A 15,034-nucleotide genomic window follows, 5' to 3' on the forward strand; every position below is an offset into this window, starting at 1 on the left:
CCTTTATATAACGGGTGATCATATAAATAATAAAAATCAGTTTAATAGGAAAAAATAGTTAATTAAGAGTTCAATTTGGACGTGAAGTTGTAAGTTGTAAAACTATACTAATTCGTTAAAAGAATTTTATATAAGATGAATGTTTTAAACCAAATAACAGAGAAAGATACATCTATTGTTTTTGCATATATGGTCACTATTTAATCTATCTATAACTATTCTATTAATGTGAAGGAGAAATGCAAAATTACAGTAGTGGCCTTCAATAATTATAAAATTTGCGAAATAAGAGATAATTTTTTAGAAGTTACATTTGGTTAGGAGTCAACAAGAAGATAAAAACAATCTCAACGGTTTTGTTGGTGTATGCCTCATTATGCAATCAAACAGTCACGTTTCCTCTAATTAGCAGTAATAATCAATCATCATAACTATGTTTAATTATTTGGTTCATTTAATATACCTCATCCAACTTCAATAATTAATAAATAGTAATTATGTAAAAGTGTAATATTAAAACACAACTTAAACTAAAGTAAAATTAAATAAAAGTCTAATCTAATACAACTACGATTGTACTAACCTAATCAAATACCACTAACTCATGAAGTTAACTTTAAGTTCAATTAAAATAGTTACCAGAATTAGTATATAAAAAGATATCAATACGCAAGAAAAAATGAAGATGAAATTCAAATTGGATGAGTCTCCAACTTCTAATCCAATTGTGTTTAATACATCCTTGACATTATATTGGTGCTAAATGTTTATGGTTCGTTGGAGAATCCAAAGATAACATTTAGCGAGAATGTGCAGTTGACCGCCGATACTAACAAGATTTTTCTGGTAAGTATTGTTGTTGGCCTTCCGGTTAGTTCTCTCTCACAAACTATGTCAGTATGTTGCATGGTATCGTTATTGAGATTGTGATCTTCAGTGGCCATAGTTTATGTAGTTCATTAGATTTGTTTGTATGTTATTATTTTGTTATGATTTTGTTATTATAGAAAGTGTTTATTCACGTTAATAATATGCTAAGTGAACTTTCTTTTACTTTTTTACATAATTATCAACAACTTCCTATTTAAAATTTAGAATAATTTCAATTTCAATAAAATTCTAAATAAATATAAATAATAATATGATATTAAAACAAAAACATCTAAATATATAATTATATCAAAACAAATATATAAATAATATATATATATATATGTATAATTTTATTAAAAAAATCCAATTTATAAGATATTTTTAAATTTAATAAAAAAATTGAAAAATTTAAGACTAATAATAAATAAAACAAATTATTATTTATAGTAAATTTAATGTGATGTACGAGATATTTTATAATAGGGGTTATAAATAAAACACAACGCTACAGTTATAATTAATTTTGATTAATATAATAAATTTAATTCAACTTATAAAATATTTTTTAATACAATAAAACTCTAACTAATTTAAGATTAATTATAAACACAATACTTTATTATTTATGATAAATTTTAATCTAACTCGCAAAATATTAAATAACATTATAATAAATTTAGTAATAAATTGACGAGTCACATCACGAGCCATGTGCGTAGCACGTAATGCAAAACTAGTATATATATATATATATATATATATATATATATATATATATATATAACTGTTCAGGTTTAGGTTTTACTGATATATTCCTCAACTAGTGAGATCATGGCCACAGATATAGAAAAAGAAGAATTCAAACAATTTGACATTGTTACAGATTATTCAGATCACTCCTACAAAAACAATGTAGTTCGCTTCACAAATCCACAAAGAATCACGAAAGAATGGAGAAATCTAGAGAAAAATCTTCCAGATTCTATCTACGTTAGGGTTTACGAAGGCAGAATGGATTTGCTCCGAGCAGTCATAATCGGTGCCGACGGAACTCCTTATCACGACGGCCTTTTCTTCTTCGATATTAAATTTCCGGCACATTACCCTAACCAACCGCCGCTGGTATGTTACCGAGCACACGGCATAAAATTGAATCCAAATCTTTTCTCTAATGGTTACGTTTGCTTAAGCTTGCTAAATACCTACGGATCAAACGAAAAAGGAGCATTATGGGATCCTTCACGTTCGACGATTTTTCAAGTATTATTATCAATTCAAGCACTTGTTCTCAATAGTAAACCCTACTTTAATGAGCCGCATATGTTCTCATCGAGTGAAGAAACCCTACATTACAATAAGCAAGTTTTCACATTGTCATGCAAGACAATGTTGTCTTTGTGGAGAAGACCGCCGAAGAATTTCGAGTGTTTCGTAAAGGACCATTTTAAACTTCGTGCTAATAAGATTTTGAAGGCGTGTAAAGATTATGACGATGGTAATGCCATTGCCGGGAGCGAAGAGATCGTGAACGGAAATTGTGCGAAAGCATCTAAAGAATGGAAGATTATGATGAAAGATGTGCATTCTTTGCTTGATGCTGCATTCAACAAGAACCAAGACGTTGGACCGAACAAGCTTCCATCTTTAAAACCAACTAAAACTGCATATCTCGAAACTTTAATTATCATAGCAATGGTTATTTTTCCTATAATGCTATTTGGCATTGTCCTTGGCATGATTTTCATTCACACATGAGGGAGCCTTGGTCCTTCCAACTTCTCAAAATTGTCTAGATATAGTATAGAAAATTATATTACAATATTAACTTGTCATTCATCCGCCATAAAGTGATGTAGCCTTTTTGTTCTTTTTTATCTCTCAAAATGTCAAAAATTTAGGATTCTAATTTAAATATTGGTATTCTTTTTATGTACTATCATTCTGATTATCTCTAATTTCACTATTTGGACGTGCTCTCGTGCCATCATGATAGAATGAGAATATATCACTACAAAAAAAACTGGAAATTGTGACAGATTTTTGTGACGGAATAAATCTGTCACTATTTATGATGGAATTGTGATAAAATTGTGACAGAATTTGAAGTTTGTGACGGATTTGTGACGGAAAAAAATAATTTAATTTTCTTTTGTTTAGCTGATTTTTATGACAGAAAAGTGACGGAGTTGTAACAGATATTAGTGACGAATTTAGATTCCGTAACAAATTACTTTTTAGTAACAAAATTGTGACGGATTTGTCCGTCACTTATATTTGTGACGGAACAGGCCGTCACAAATAAAAAAATATGGATAACCGTCACAATTCCGTCACAAAGCTGTGACGGAATTGTGACAATTATTCCGTCAAAAATTAAGTGACAATTATTTCATTTAGGCAAATCGTATCTCTTCGTCCTTACTCTTCTCATTCTAACTTTTAGGGTTTGTGTATTATATGGCCTACTCTTATCAGTAATCATTCCTGATTAGGCTTAACAATCTTCCCTACTCTTCGTCCCTACTCTTCTCTCTTCCCTTTTAAATTGCATTTTCATTTTGAGAAATCCACCATGGAGCGTTTTGAATTTGTTAATCCGTCTGGTCTATTGCAGCAACACCGTCATGGAGGTTTCTCGTTTATTTAGAAGCGTTTCTCGTTTATTGTTGTTAGGCTATCAAACTTTTAATGTAAGTTCACCTAATTGATTTGATTTTGCCCTAATATTTTCAGTTTAAGTTTAGTTAATTGATTTTTCCCTAACTTTAAATGTTGTATGCGAGGTTAATCTCAGTTTAAGTTTACCTAATTGATTTGATTTTACCCTAATATTTTCAATTTAAGTTTAGTTAATTGATTTTCCCCTAACTTTAAATGTTGTATGCGAAATTAGTTTCAGTTTAAGTTTACCTAATTGATTTTGCCCTAACTTTCAATGTTGTATGCGAAATTAGACTCAGTTTAAGTTTACTTAATTGATTTTACCCTAACTTTCAATGTTGACAGTTTAAGTTTACCTAATTGATTTTGCTACTCTCCATTGTTGATGTGTGATAAAGATTTCAAGCTTTTATTGAATTAGTATTCAGTTAATTTCACTACCTTATATTTTCTCACTTTAAGTTCACCTAATTGATTTTTCTCTAACTTTTAATTTTGTATGTGAAACCTGCAGATTCCGATGATGACTCATTACCGGAAGGATGGACTGTTAAAGTCAAAGTAACAACCGCTGGTAAAAAGTACAAGGTAACTCATCTTCTGCTGTTACTAAATCTATATTAATTAATTTAACCACTGCTCATATTTACTCAAAGCTTGAATCTCTTCAAGATTCTCACAGAAATCTAAATCTGACAAACATACCAAATTTGACTTCACTTCATGTTCGTGATTCAACAAGAATACTAATTTGCTTTTTTTAAACTAATTTGCTGATCTTTCATGCTAAGTATGAGGTTAAATGAACTTTGCATGACTAACTATGGATCCAGTTGTCATAGCTTGTTATGCTCTTTTACTTGTAAGATGAAAGCATCACCTGATAGCTGTAGTTTATTATTTCCATTTTGTCATATGCTTATTTGGTCATGGGACCTTCTATTCAGGATAGAAGTTATAGCTGATTTTTTTTGACATTATTCCTTTTCTTGTAATTTCCAATGAGTCAGATATTCGGGATGACAAGTAATTCTTCATAGATCACCCTGGTGCTGTGCGTATTACTATAGCTCAGGTAAAGATAAGTCTCGTGTTACCATAAATACTATTATTATCTTTGCTCTATTGGAAATAAACCTGAATTTATTATGCCTTTCTTCTCTATAATAACGAGATCATTCTAGATCTTCTATATTATGATATGTATTTGAATTAGTCATTATTAGTGCTATTTGATTTTATGAGCTGAATGAAATGATTTTTGTTTTCAGATATGAAGCCTAATTTCATAAGGACAACATCACTAGAAAAAGAAGCGTCATCAAGATTACGGCACAAACCACCAGCACTATCTCTAGCACCACGACAAAAACTACCAGCACTATCTCTAGCACCACGACAGAAACAACCAGCCCCACCACCAGCCGCACAGCAAGCACCACCAGCAGCCCCACCGCAAGCACAACCAGCAGCCCCACCTCGTGCAACCTCATCAGCCCCACCACGTGCAGCCTCATCAGGCCCATCTTTAGCACCACCAGCATTTGAGGATGATAATTTAGAGAGTCCTTCTCCTTCTATATCATCAAATCTAAGTTATCACGGATACAATCGCATTCCTCACATACATGTAGAGGCAAAGAGGTTTGATCATATATTCATATTAATTTTATTTCTTTATATATACATTATTAATTTGGTTACAGTTTGTTATAATTTTGTTTTGTTATTTTATTTGTTTCAAGTTTACTTCCTGACGCCCATGGTATAGCTCGAAACATCGGCTGTGCATTTCAAGAGAAACAAGATCCGAGTGGATATAGCTGGCTTTTAGTGAACAAGGATGTAAAGCAATTCTATTGGGAAGATTTTCAGGTTATTAAATTCTTAACTATATATATTTAGGTAGTAATAATAGTTTTCTTTATTGTTCTTATATTGTTACTATGGTGCATTTGGTTGAAATATGTGAATCCTATTACTTACAGAGAAGATATACATGGGATCCTCATGCTGAGATGTTGATCAAGACCACTTGGAAAAAAGTTGCAGCATCCCACTACAATAAGACACTTAATAAGTGGAGAGATAATTGGAAAAAAAAGAAGCAAATTCCTCAAGGTGTTAAAGATGATATTTGGGATACATGGCTTGCTAGGTGGGAATCAGATGATTGGAAAAAAAAATCTAAAAAAGCTTCAAAGAATAGGCTTTCAGAACCTGGTGGTATTGGCACTGGTATAGCTAAGCATACAGGAGGTTCTAGATCTATTTTGGAGCATACCAAATTGATGGTAAATATTTACTCCAACTTTTTTAAGTGTATCTATTGCCTTTTATTATAATTAGTATTTAGTTTTTGTTATTTTCGATTCTATTTTTATTTTATAGGAAAAAGAGAATGGTAGAGTGATGAATCCATGGGAAGTTCATCAAAAGTTGCATAAGAGAAAAGATGGATCATTTGTTGATAGCAAATCATCAATTATTAATGTAAGCCATTACTTTTGAAGTTAATAATGTTAAATTGTGGTTTAATATGCTATGCATGATAAGATGGTAAATGCTATAGTTAATAATGCTAAATTAAAGTCTGAAGTTGTTTTGTTGAAAATGGCAGATGATGTTAGTTTTTTAGTGGTGGTGTTAGAAATCTGTTTGTATTTTTGTTGTAGGGAAATTAAAGTCTGAAGTTAGTAATGTTAAATTGTGGTAAATGCTATAGTTAATAATGCTAAATTAAAGTCTGAAGTTGTTTTGTTGAATATGGCAACTGATGTTAGTCTTATAGTTGTGTTGTTAGAAACTTGTTTGTATTAGTTATAGGGAAAGTAAAGTCTGAAGTTAATAATGCTAACTGTGGTTAAATATGCTATGTAGGATAAGATGATAAATGCTGTAGCTATCGCTAGTCAGCCACAAGAAGATGGGAGTGTGCCAGAAGTTGATATTCACTCGCTTTATTATGATGTTGTTGGCGGGGCAAAAAAGAAGCAAGTGTATGGATTAGGCTCGCAGGCATCAGTGTTTTATCCGCATAGTTTTTCCTCTACTTCTTCTGGATATAAATCAGATGAAGAGCACATGAAGCAGATGATAGAGCAACATTTTAATGATCAACAACAACATCTTACGAAGCAGCTAGACACTTTACGTGAGCAACAAGAATCCTTACGTAAGCATCAAGATGCATTGCAGCAGCAACAACTTGATTTAGCTAGAAGAGAGCAAGGATTACATGATACTTTGCAGCTAGAGTTGGCTGAAAGAGAAAAAAGACTTCAGAATACAATGCTACTTCAGATGCAAGAGATGTGGAAGAATATGCAAAATGGTAAGCCACCTAGCGGAGGGGCATAGATTTGAGGATCGCAGGTCATCTAGTTTTCTTTCTTATTTTTATTATTATGTTGTTTCGATTGTACTTATATACGTTAAACTATAATGTATTGAACATACGAATTGACTTTAAATTTCAATATTAAGTTGTATCAACTCTTATATATATTTTGAGTTTTGATAAATTATGTTTTGTTATGTTTTGCATTTGCTACACCGTACAAGAGCATTTGCATCAGTAAAACAAATGTTGATTTTCACTAATTCTGTCGCAAACATAACATTTTATCATACAAATTGTGACGGATTTATGACAGAAATATTGTCATAGAAATAGTATTCTGTCACAAAGCCTTCACAAGTTGTGACGGATTAGTGAAGAAAAACCATTCATATGACAACGTTTTTGTCATAAATCCGTCACAATTTGTGATGGATTAGAGATGAACTTTTTTGTCACGAAAATGGTAGTCCGTCACAAATCCGTCACAAATTTGTGACTGATTTGTGACGGTAAGAAACTTAGTGACAGAAAAATGTGTCACAAATCCGTCACAATTTGTGACGGATTAGTGATGGAATCTGCCATCTCCTTTTGTGACGGATTATTTGGAATGAGTAGATTAGAGTTGTGACGGAACAATCCGTTACTATTTTTGTCACAAATTTGTGACGGAAAGAGATTTCCGTCACAAAAAATTAGTGACAATGTTTTTAGTGAAGGCTTGAAATCAGTTACAACTCTGTCACAAACTCAGATTTGTGACAGATTTGTGACGGATTTTGCCGTCACAAAAACCAGTATTTTTTGTAGTGTATATTTTTAGCTAAAGAAACTAAATTTATCAATATATTTATGTAAAGAACAAATAGTGAAAAAAATCTAAACCCTTATAACTTATTGCAATTGCATTTAACCAAAATTTTATTTTCATAATAATAGCGAAATTGCATTAGCCGAATTGGTTGCCAAATTTGTAAAAAAAAATACAAGTTTGGCTATTATTGTAAAAAAAAATTATGAGTTGATTATTATTATAGAAATTAAAAGATTTAATTTAAATTGCAACAAGTTGTAAATGTTTGAATTTTTTTTCACCATTAAGCCTTATGTAAAATGAAACTATAGTTCATTTGTCAAATACATCACGACTTTAAAATCATGCTAACTTAATTCATTATTTATTTGATATGTGCCAATTTTAACACAATTTTTTTGTAGCATTGATGTTGTTGCGTAGACGAATTTTGGATTCATAGAGAAAAGGGAGCGTAAAGTGGCACAATCAGTTTTATAATTCTGCCATAGTTAGAGGGGTGCAATTTGGGTAGTTTCTGAGCTTAAATATTTTTGAGATCATTGAAACTACAACTCTTTTATAAGACGGTTATTAAATTATAAAAAATTATAAATCGATCACTGAACTACAGCTTTTTGACAAAATAATTACCAAAATATAAAAGTTACAAAACTGCCAAACTATTATTGTTTCACAAAAGGTTATCATATTGATATTGATGATGTGTAGAAGAAAAAATGTACTATAATGAAATAAATTTTTGAAAAAAATAATAGTTCGATAACCATTGTTTAATTTTTTATAGTTAGAAAACCATTTAATAAAAAAAAACTATAGGATAACCATTGTAATTTTCTATAATTCGGTAACCATTCGTAAAGAATTATAATTTGAAAATATTTAACTCGTAATTCTTAAAATAAACAGTAGTGTTTTACATCTACATATAGACGTTTAAATTGTTTTCACAAGATTTTTTTTAAGTAGTCTATGAGCATTTTAAAAAATATAAGTAGTGTATGAGCATTTACAAGTCTGCAACACATACATAACATGAACTGTCCACAATTATGAAGTCCAAATTCCAACAAGAAAAAAAATAAAAAATTCTAAAGTATAATACAGTTATATATTGTCTTGTATTTCTTCTATATAAAATCACCTTGATCAATTACCAACTCCAGGGCTAGAAACTGAGTACAATTTGTGAAAATTATGCAAATTAGGCGTAGCATTACCCCTATGACTTGGGCCAGAAGGTTGCATTTTACGACCCTTCAATAGTGCCTCATGAAAAGCATGCAATTTTTTATGTCTATCGACTCCAATGGTCTCAAATACTGCTCCTTCACCTCTCTGCGGGTCTTGCGTTAAAACCCTAGACCGCGAAGATCCGTATATTCGAGCTGCGGAGTTTAAATCCGCCATAAAAACGAGAATCAAGATCGAAAGTGTGCAACAGAAAATGACTTTTTGATTCAATAAAGCCATGATGGTTGATGGAGTTGTAATTAATTTGGTATTTGTGTGTGGCTTTTTAGATGCTTGACAAATTTTTTTTCTGCTTTCTAAACGTTTCTTCAATTGGTTGAGTGCGATATATAATTTGAAGTATGGTGTGATGGGTATTTATAGAAGAAGAGGCAAAGCATATAAATTAATTAAGATTAAGTGCTAAACATTTTATTTCCTTAATTATAGTCATGCCGCGTATTAAGTGGACCTTAAAGAATGCTCATGGAGGTAATAGAGTAGCTTAATTAAAATAATAGTGGCGGGGCTAGCATGATATAAACATAATGAGGTATATTTGGATAAGCAAAAATTCGATTAACAAAATTAACTGATATATTTCAATTGAATTCAGTTAAAATTTTATATTTTTAAGATTTCAGTCAATTTAGTTTTTGTTAATCCGGTTCGATTAATTTAATTAATTCGACCAATTCTATAAAAGAGAAAAATAGTTTAATGAAGAAATAAGTTAGATATTATTTTATAATCATCTCTCAAAAATTTGAAAATAAATTAATATCATTAAAATTTTCCTTCCAAATTACAAAATAAACATAAAATATTCCGTTGACAAATGAGCATATTCCTTGTGAGATGCGACTAAAACTTATTTTGACACTATTCCATATATAAAATATATATTTTTGACAATTTTTTTGATTATTGTTTAATTGATAACATTTGCTATATAAAATTATAGTAGTTTTTGAGGAAAAAAATTATAGTAGTTGAATAAGCTACAAAGTGCATAAACAAGTATATAATTAATACGACTTAACCATAACAATACCAATAATGATTAATAGAAACAGCAACTACATATATCAACCGACTTTGTCCCTCTAAACTCCAAAACTATAGTATAATCTTTAGTCAGATTCAGATGAATTTTGACTCAAAAGTGTAATAATAAATTTATTTTCACATAAAATATAAAATAGTAACAGAATATTTGCTATCTATTAATTATAACTCGGTTTTGGGAGTAGCTTAACGGTTGATATGAAAAACCAAAATAATAAAAAATTAAATATAAATTAGTGTATGTATTCTGATACGCGTAGAATAATTAATTAATCATGTATATTAACGGTAACTAATTAATAAGTTCATAGTATCTGATAGGGTATGTGGGTTTGCTTTGTCAATGGGAAGGATCGTGACTATTTCTTATGTTGACTTCTAACGAATTAAGATTTTAATTAATTGACTTTTGTTTAGGGAATAATTATCACTTTTGAAAAACGAAAGTGGGTCGAAATAAAAGGTTAGACTTGCACGTTGGCGATTTGCATGGCTATATAAAATTTTATATTAATTTATAGTAATTGAAAAGACCGACATTAAGGTAAAGATAGTGAATTTCATTATCACAATCAAGATGAATGATTTTAATAATTAAAAAGGTCACTAGTAATTATAATGTGATCTGTGTATGGAATTTTTTGATGTAAATTCTATCCATTATAGCATTTGTAAACATACTAATAAAATCACAACACCTCAATAATATTAAAATATTCAAATTAGCTATAGTATATTATCAATATTAGTTATAATTTATCATATATTTATCGAATACTTCCATAGATAATGTGGTTAATGGAGTTTATATAAAAAAAAAAGTATCATCACATCAAAAAAAAATTATGTCAAAACTCCATGATTTTTAGTGTGAGTATTCATTCGGTTTGGTTATAACTAAACTAAATCACCTTTAGCCGAATTAACTAAAAATTATATAATTGAAATCCTAAAAATATAAAACTGAGTCGGTTAATTGAATTTTTATGTGAGGAACCGAACTAAATATTTTAGTAATCGAACCAATCTGGCTATATAACTTAATTATGCGGAAAATTTTTTTTTTATCAAAATAGATTAGTTAATTTGATTTAATCAAGATTTTGTTTATCCCCTTAATGATGTTGGTAGGGATAAGTGGGTAATTTTTATTAAATGTCCCTAAACTTTCGTCTCTTTCCCCCAACCGTCCCTGAACTTTCATTCATATCCCAACTGTCTCTGAACTTTAATTTCATATCCAAAAGGTCCCTAACACCATTTTTATGATAATTTCGTCCAATTTGTTGACCTAAAAATGTAATTAGACGCCTAGGTGATGCAAATTAAAAATGGTGAGATGATGTTTATATGGAGAAATAAAAAAAAAATTGGACGGAGTTACTATAAAAATGACGTTAGAGATTTTTGGGATATGAAATTAAAGTTCAAGAACGATTGGGTATGAATTAAAATTCAGGGACGGTTGGGAGAAAGAGACGAAAGTTCAGGGCGGTTGGTGAAAATTACCCATGATAAGTTGATTAGCATAGATATAGTGAGGATACAAATAGTATACTATGTCACATATTGTTTTACTTTAGAAAGTGGAAAATCTTGTACCCATAAAACTACACTTTCTAGTTATTGAAAATATTAAATTTGGAGTAAGTTGATGAACAATCTTCTTTTACTGATTTCAACTAGCAATGAGTGTATTGGATAAGCATTGGACTGATAATTATTAGGACTGCTAAAAGGTTCAAGGCATCTATATCAAATATGTGGGTTGGTTGGGGTTAATGGTAGCTTTTTCTTTCAACTTTCAATTTTGTACCAAAATATCCAATTTAAGCCTTATTTGAGAGAAACCCAATCGCCATCTACAATTTGCTTATCTGGCAAAATGTTTGCTTGTTCATACAATTCCCTCAGATTTTAACTTTATTTACATTCATTATTTATGATATTTTATACATTGTTTTTAAAAAAAAATATATTATACCAAACGATTCAAAGTAAAGTTAATTTTAAATTAATATTAAATTTATATGAAGTTGATTTTATATTGACGTTAAATTTACATAAAATAAATTTTAAGTTGACATCAAACTACATGAAGTTGAATTTATGTTAACATCAAATTGACAAAATATCAATTTTGAGTTGGCATCAAATTTAAAAGTATTATTAAGAACAAATACAAATTTAAAAATTTGTATTTCGTTTTTCAGGAAAAATAAAAATCATAATATAAACTTTATGAAAAATACAAATCTCAAATAAAGTAATCCAGTTTATTTTTTTATTTTTTAAAGTCACATTTTACTTTGATTTTTTTTGAAAATAAAAAATGTATAATAATAATAATTAATTGACTTTGTCATTACGAAAATATCGATCAATACATATATATTGTCTGTTTTTAAATCAAAATATATAACAATACTTTATTTATGTACGATTTGTGTACTTGAACATCTGGCCTATTAGCTCAGCTGGTTAGAGCGTCGTGCTAATAACGCGAAGGTCGCAGGTTCGAGACCTGCATGGGCCATCTTTTTCCCAATTTGTTGTAATGAACCTTATTAGATCTTTTGAACTACATCTGATTAGGCCCAGCTATTATCAAGGCCTTGGAAAGGCCCAGTTTTGAACTCATCTCAACCAACCATTTTTCTCACCCTATCCTTTCATTGTTTTTAGCTGTCGTTTTATTTGTGGTTGTTTAGATAGTTATACTCATTTACTTAAAAAATGTTAAACAAACTTTTAATATACGTGTTATACAGGTTAAATACGTGATGTATTATGAATTTTCTAGTAAAAATTAGACAATTCGACATGTGTTACCCCGTTAAATAAATATATGGTGTTTGCATTCGATGTTCCAGCACAATTAATTAAACAAGTGGTGTATGAATTTAAAAAACATACTCATTTTTAAATGAATATACACACGTTTTCCAGTCTTAAAAGAAAATGTATCCTACTCAACTCTTTAAAACTAAAATTACATGTATGCAGTAAGAAAATTATTATTAGTATATATAATGAAATATGATAATTATAACAATCGATATTGATTGGTTTTCAGCTTTTGTTTGTACTAATCGATTAAATTGATTTTTAGTTTATACGTTTGGCAATAATTGTGAGGCAGCCATTATTTTCTCCACAAATTTGCTTAATTAAACATAATCTACGCGCTATTCTTGTAGGTTTATAGCCTCGGTCATTGAACATTCCAAGATTCAAACTTTGAACAAGAATTAATTATAAATATGGATGCTAGTTTGGTGCACATTGTCGATAATGGTTTTCTAAATTTTTAGAGTGGATGTTAAACTAGCATTTTATCTAGATCATGTCTATAAAAAAAAATATGGACCTAGATTGTAGGAAAATTATAAAAAAAAATTACACCATATCACTCAATTTTTAAAATCTTTACGTTGACAACTTAAGATTTTTATTTTAGCAACAATTTCTCTTTTTTTAAAAGTTATTTGCAAGACTAGCTCGATATAATTTTAGTCCCTATTTGCCCTCACTATTCATTAAACTCACTCCTGCATTCCAAAACCAAAGACCCAACCTTGATATGAATTAATTTCATTCCTTGCAAACTCATCTATTGTTGCCACTTATAGTCGCCACTCCGGCGACGGTTAAGTATGGATGCTTATACTCCAACGACTGGCAACAGGATCAGAGATGGTGTCACCGTGCTAATTCTTTGGTGGTTCCGTTGATAAAAAGAGGCGATTCGTCGGCGATTTGCAATCTTCGTATCGGTTTTCCGGCGGATTTTGAAATGATATGAATTGTGATTCATTACTGGTGTTCCTGCTTTGATTTTAGAGGTCATTTTTTGATGTTTTTTCACCGTTGTCTTTTAACAAAAAATGATATTGCTACGATACTGTTGTATTTTTTGGATAGAGAAATTGGTAATTTAATTGATTTTTGGAAATTCATTTGTAATATAAGGACACTGAATCTATTTTCAATTTGAATTCTTGGAGTTCTGTTGTTATTTTGTGGGATTGAATTGGCTATGGTATCTAAAGATATGATAAAAAAAACTCTAATCACTCAAAATCTCCCACTTTTAGCTCCTTTTGCAATTATACCCTGGCGTAGGAATTTTTTCACTTTTATCCTAATTTGCCTTTTTGTGTTTCAATTGTACCACAAAGAATTATTGACCTCTTTTCACTTAGAAAAAAGTTTAAAGTAATCCTTCATTTTTAGCTTATATTTCAATTAGACCTTATTATTATTAATAATATAAAAATGAAAGATTATTTTAAACTTTTTTCTAAGTGAAAAGAGGTCAATTTAATGACTTGGGGTACAATTGAAACATAAAATCCTAAAATAAGATAAAATTAAAAAAAATTCTATGAGAGGGTATAATTGCAAAAAGGGTTAAAGGTAAAGGGATTTTGAGTGATTAAACCTAAAACAAATATAGTAATTTTGCAATGTTTATTTATGCTGCTGTTTCAAAGTAACAGTTACTTACAAATTCAGGACAAAAATGGGTATATATAAAGTAAGATTGGTATTTGGTGAAAATGGTGAGATTGGTATTTGGTATGTTATGTTGTTGTTATTGTTGGTGCTGGTTCTTTTGGTAAATAGAGGTTGAAAATTAAATCAATGGAGAAGAAGAACAACATTATAAAAGTAAGCACAAGAACTTACTACCCTGCATAAAGAAGAGTAGCAGTGGGGCAATGTTTCAATCTTTTTACTGTTGAAGCAATTAGAAGGAATGACGTAAAGAGATAATTAGCTTTGATCAACTAATTTGTACATGTCTACCTACTGTACATGGAATGGTATGTTGGAGGTGATAATAATAAATTAAGCATTTTTGTTTGATACATTACCAACAACCAATGAAATGTTTGGACTTTAACTTGTGATAATGACTATTTGCTTTGTTTAATGATATTAGATGCGAAATGCACATTATAAGAACATTAAACTATCTAAAACTTTTATGGTGGTCAGGTGTCTGACTGTGTTGGACAGTATACATTTAAAATAAA

General features: G+C 29.8%; 2 protein-coding genes and 1 non-coding gene across 4 annotated transcripts; all 3 read left to right on the forward strand.

The window, feature by feature from the left end:
• Window positions 1–1,704: 1,704 nt before the first annotated feature.
• LOC126672207 (probable ubiquitin-conjugating enzyme E2 24) lies at window positions 1,705–2,628 on the forward strand. The gene has a single exon (XM_050366153.1). The coding sequence runs from the start codon at window positions 1,705–1,707 to the stop codon at window positions 2,626–2,628; it is 924 nt and encodes a 307-aa protein (XP_050222110.1).
• Window positions 2,629–2,896: 268 nt separating this feature from the next.
• LOC126671038 (uncharacterized) lies at window positions 2,897–7,029 on the forward strand. Of its 2 annotated transcripts, XM_050364734.2 has the most exons (8): window positions 2,897–3,563; window positions 4,049–4,122; window positions 4,545–4,609; window positions 4,806–5,178; window positions 5,280–5,409; window positions 5,523–5,828; window positions 5,926–6,027; window positions 6,415–7,029. In XM_050364734.2, the coding sequence occupies exons 4-8, from the start codon at window positions 4,808–4,810 to the stop codon at window positions 6,892–6,894; spliced, it is 1,389 nt and encodes a 462-aa protein (XP_050220691.1). In that variant the 5' UTR covers window positions 2,897–3,563; window positions 4,049–4,122; window positions 4,545–4,609; window positions 4,806–4,807; the 3' UTR covers window positions 6,895–7,029. The 2 variants fall into 2 exon arrangements, with proteins under 2 accessions (XP_050220691.1, XP_050220690.1); XM_050364733.2 differs by having other exon boundaries at window positions 4,545–5,178.
• Window positions 7,030–12,454: 5,425 nt separating this feature from the next.
• On the forward strand, window positions 12,455–12,528 carry TRNAI-AAU (transfer RNA isoleucine (anticodon AAU)). The gene has a single exon. It is a non-coding gene; the product is annotated as a tRNA-Ile (tRNA).
• The last annotated feature ends 2,506 nt before the right edge of the window (window positions 12,529–15,034 follow it).

Source organism: Mercurialis annua, linkage group LG3 (genome assembly GCF_937616625.2).
Source record: "Mercurialis annua linkage group LG3, ddMerAnnu1.2, whole genome shotgun sequence".
NCBI lineage: Eukaryota > Viridiplantae > Streptophyta > Magnoliopsida > Malpighiales > Euphorbiaceae > Mercurialis > Mercurialis annua.

Bases quoted from the DNA above. Each gene is read 5' to 3' on its own strand.
- LOC126672207 (XM_050366153.1), top strand. From the start codon at position 1,705: ATGGCCACAGATATAGAAAAAGAAGAATTCAAACAATTTGACATTGTT.
- LOC126671038 (XM_050364733.2), top strand. From the start codon at position 4,808: ATGAAGCCTAATTTCATAAGGACAACATCACTAGAAAAAGAAGCGTCA. The intron at 5,829-5,925 runs GTAAATATTTAC...TTTATTTTATAG, and splicing joins TGGAGCATACCAAATTGATG to GAAAAAGAGAATGGTAGAGT. The intron at 6,028-6,414 runs GTAAGCCATTAC...TATGCTATGTAG, and splicing joins GCAAATCATCAATTATTAAT to GATAAGATGATAAATGCTGT.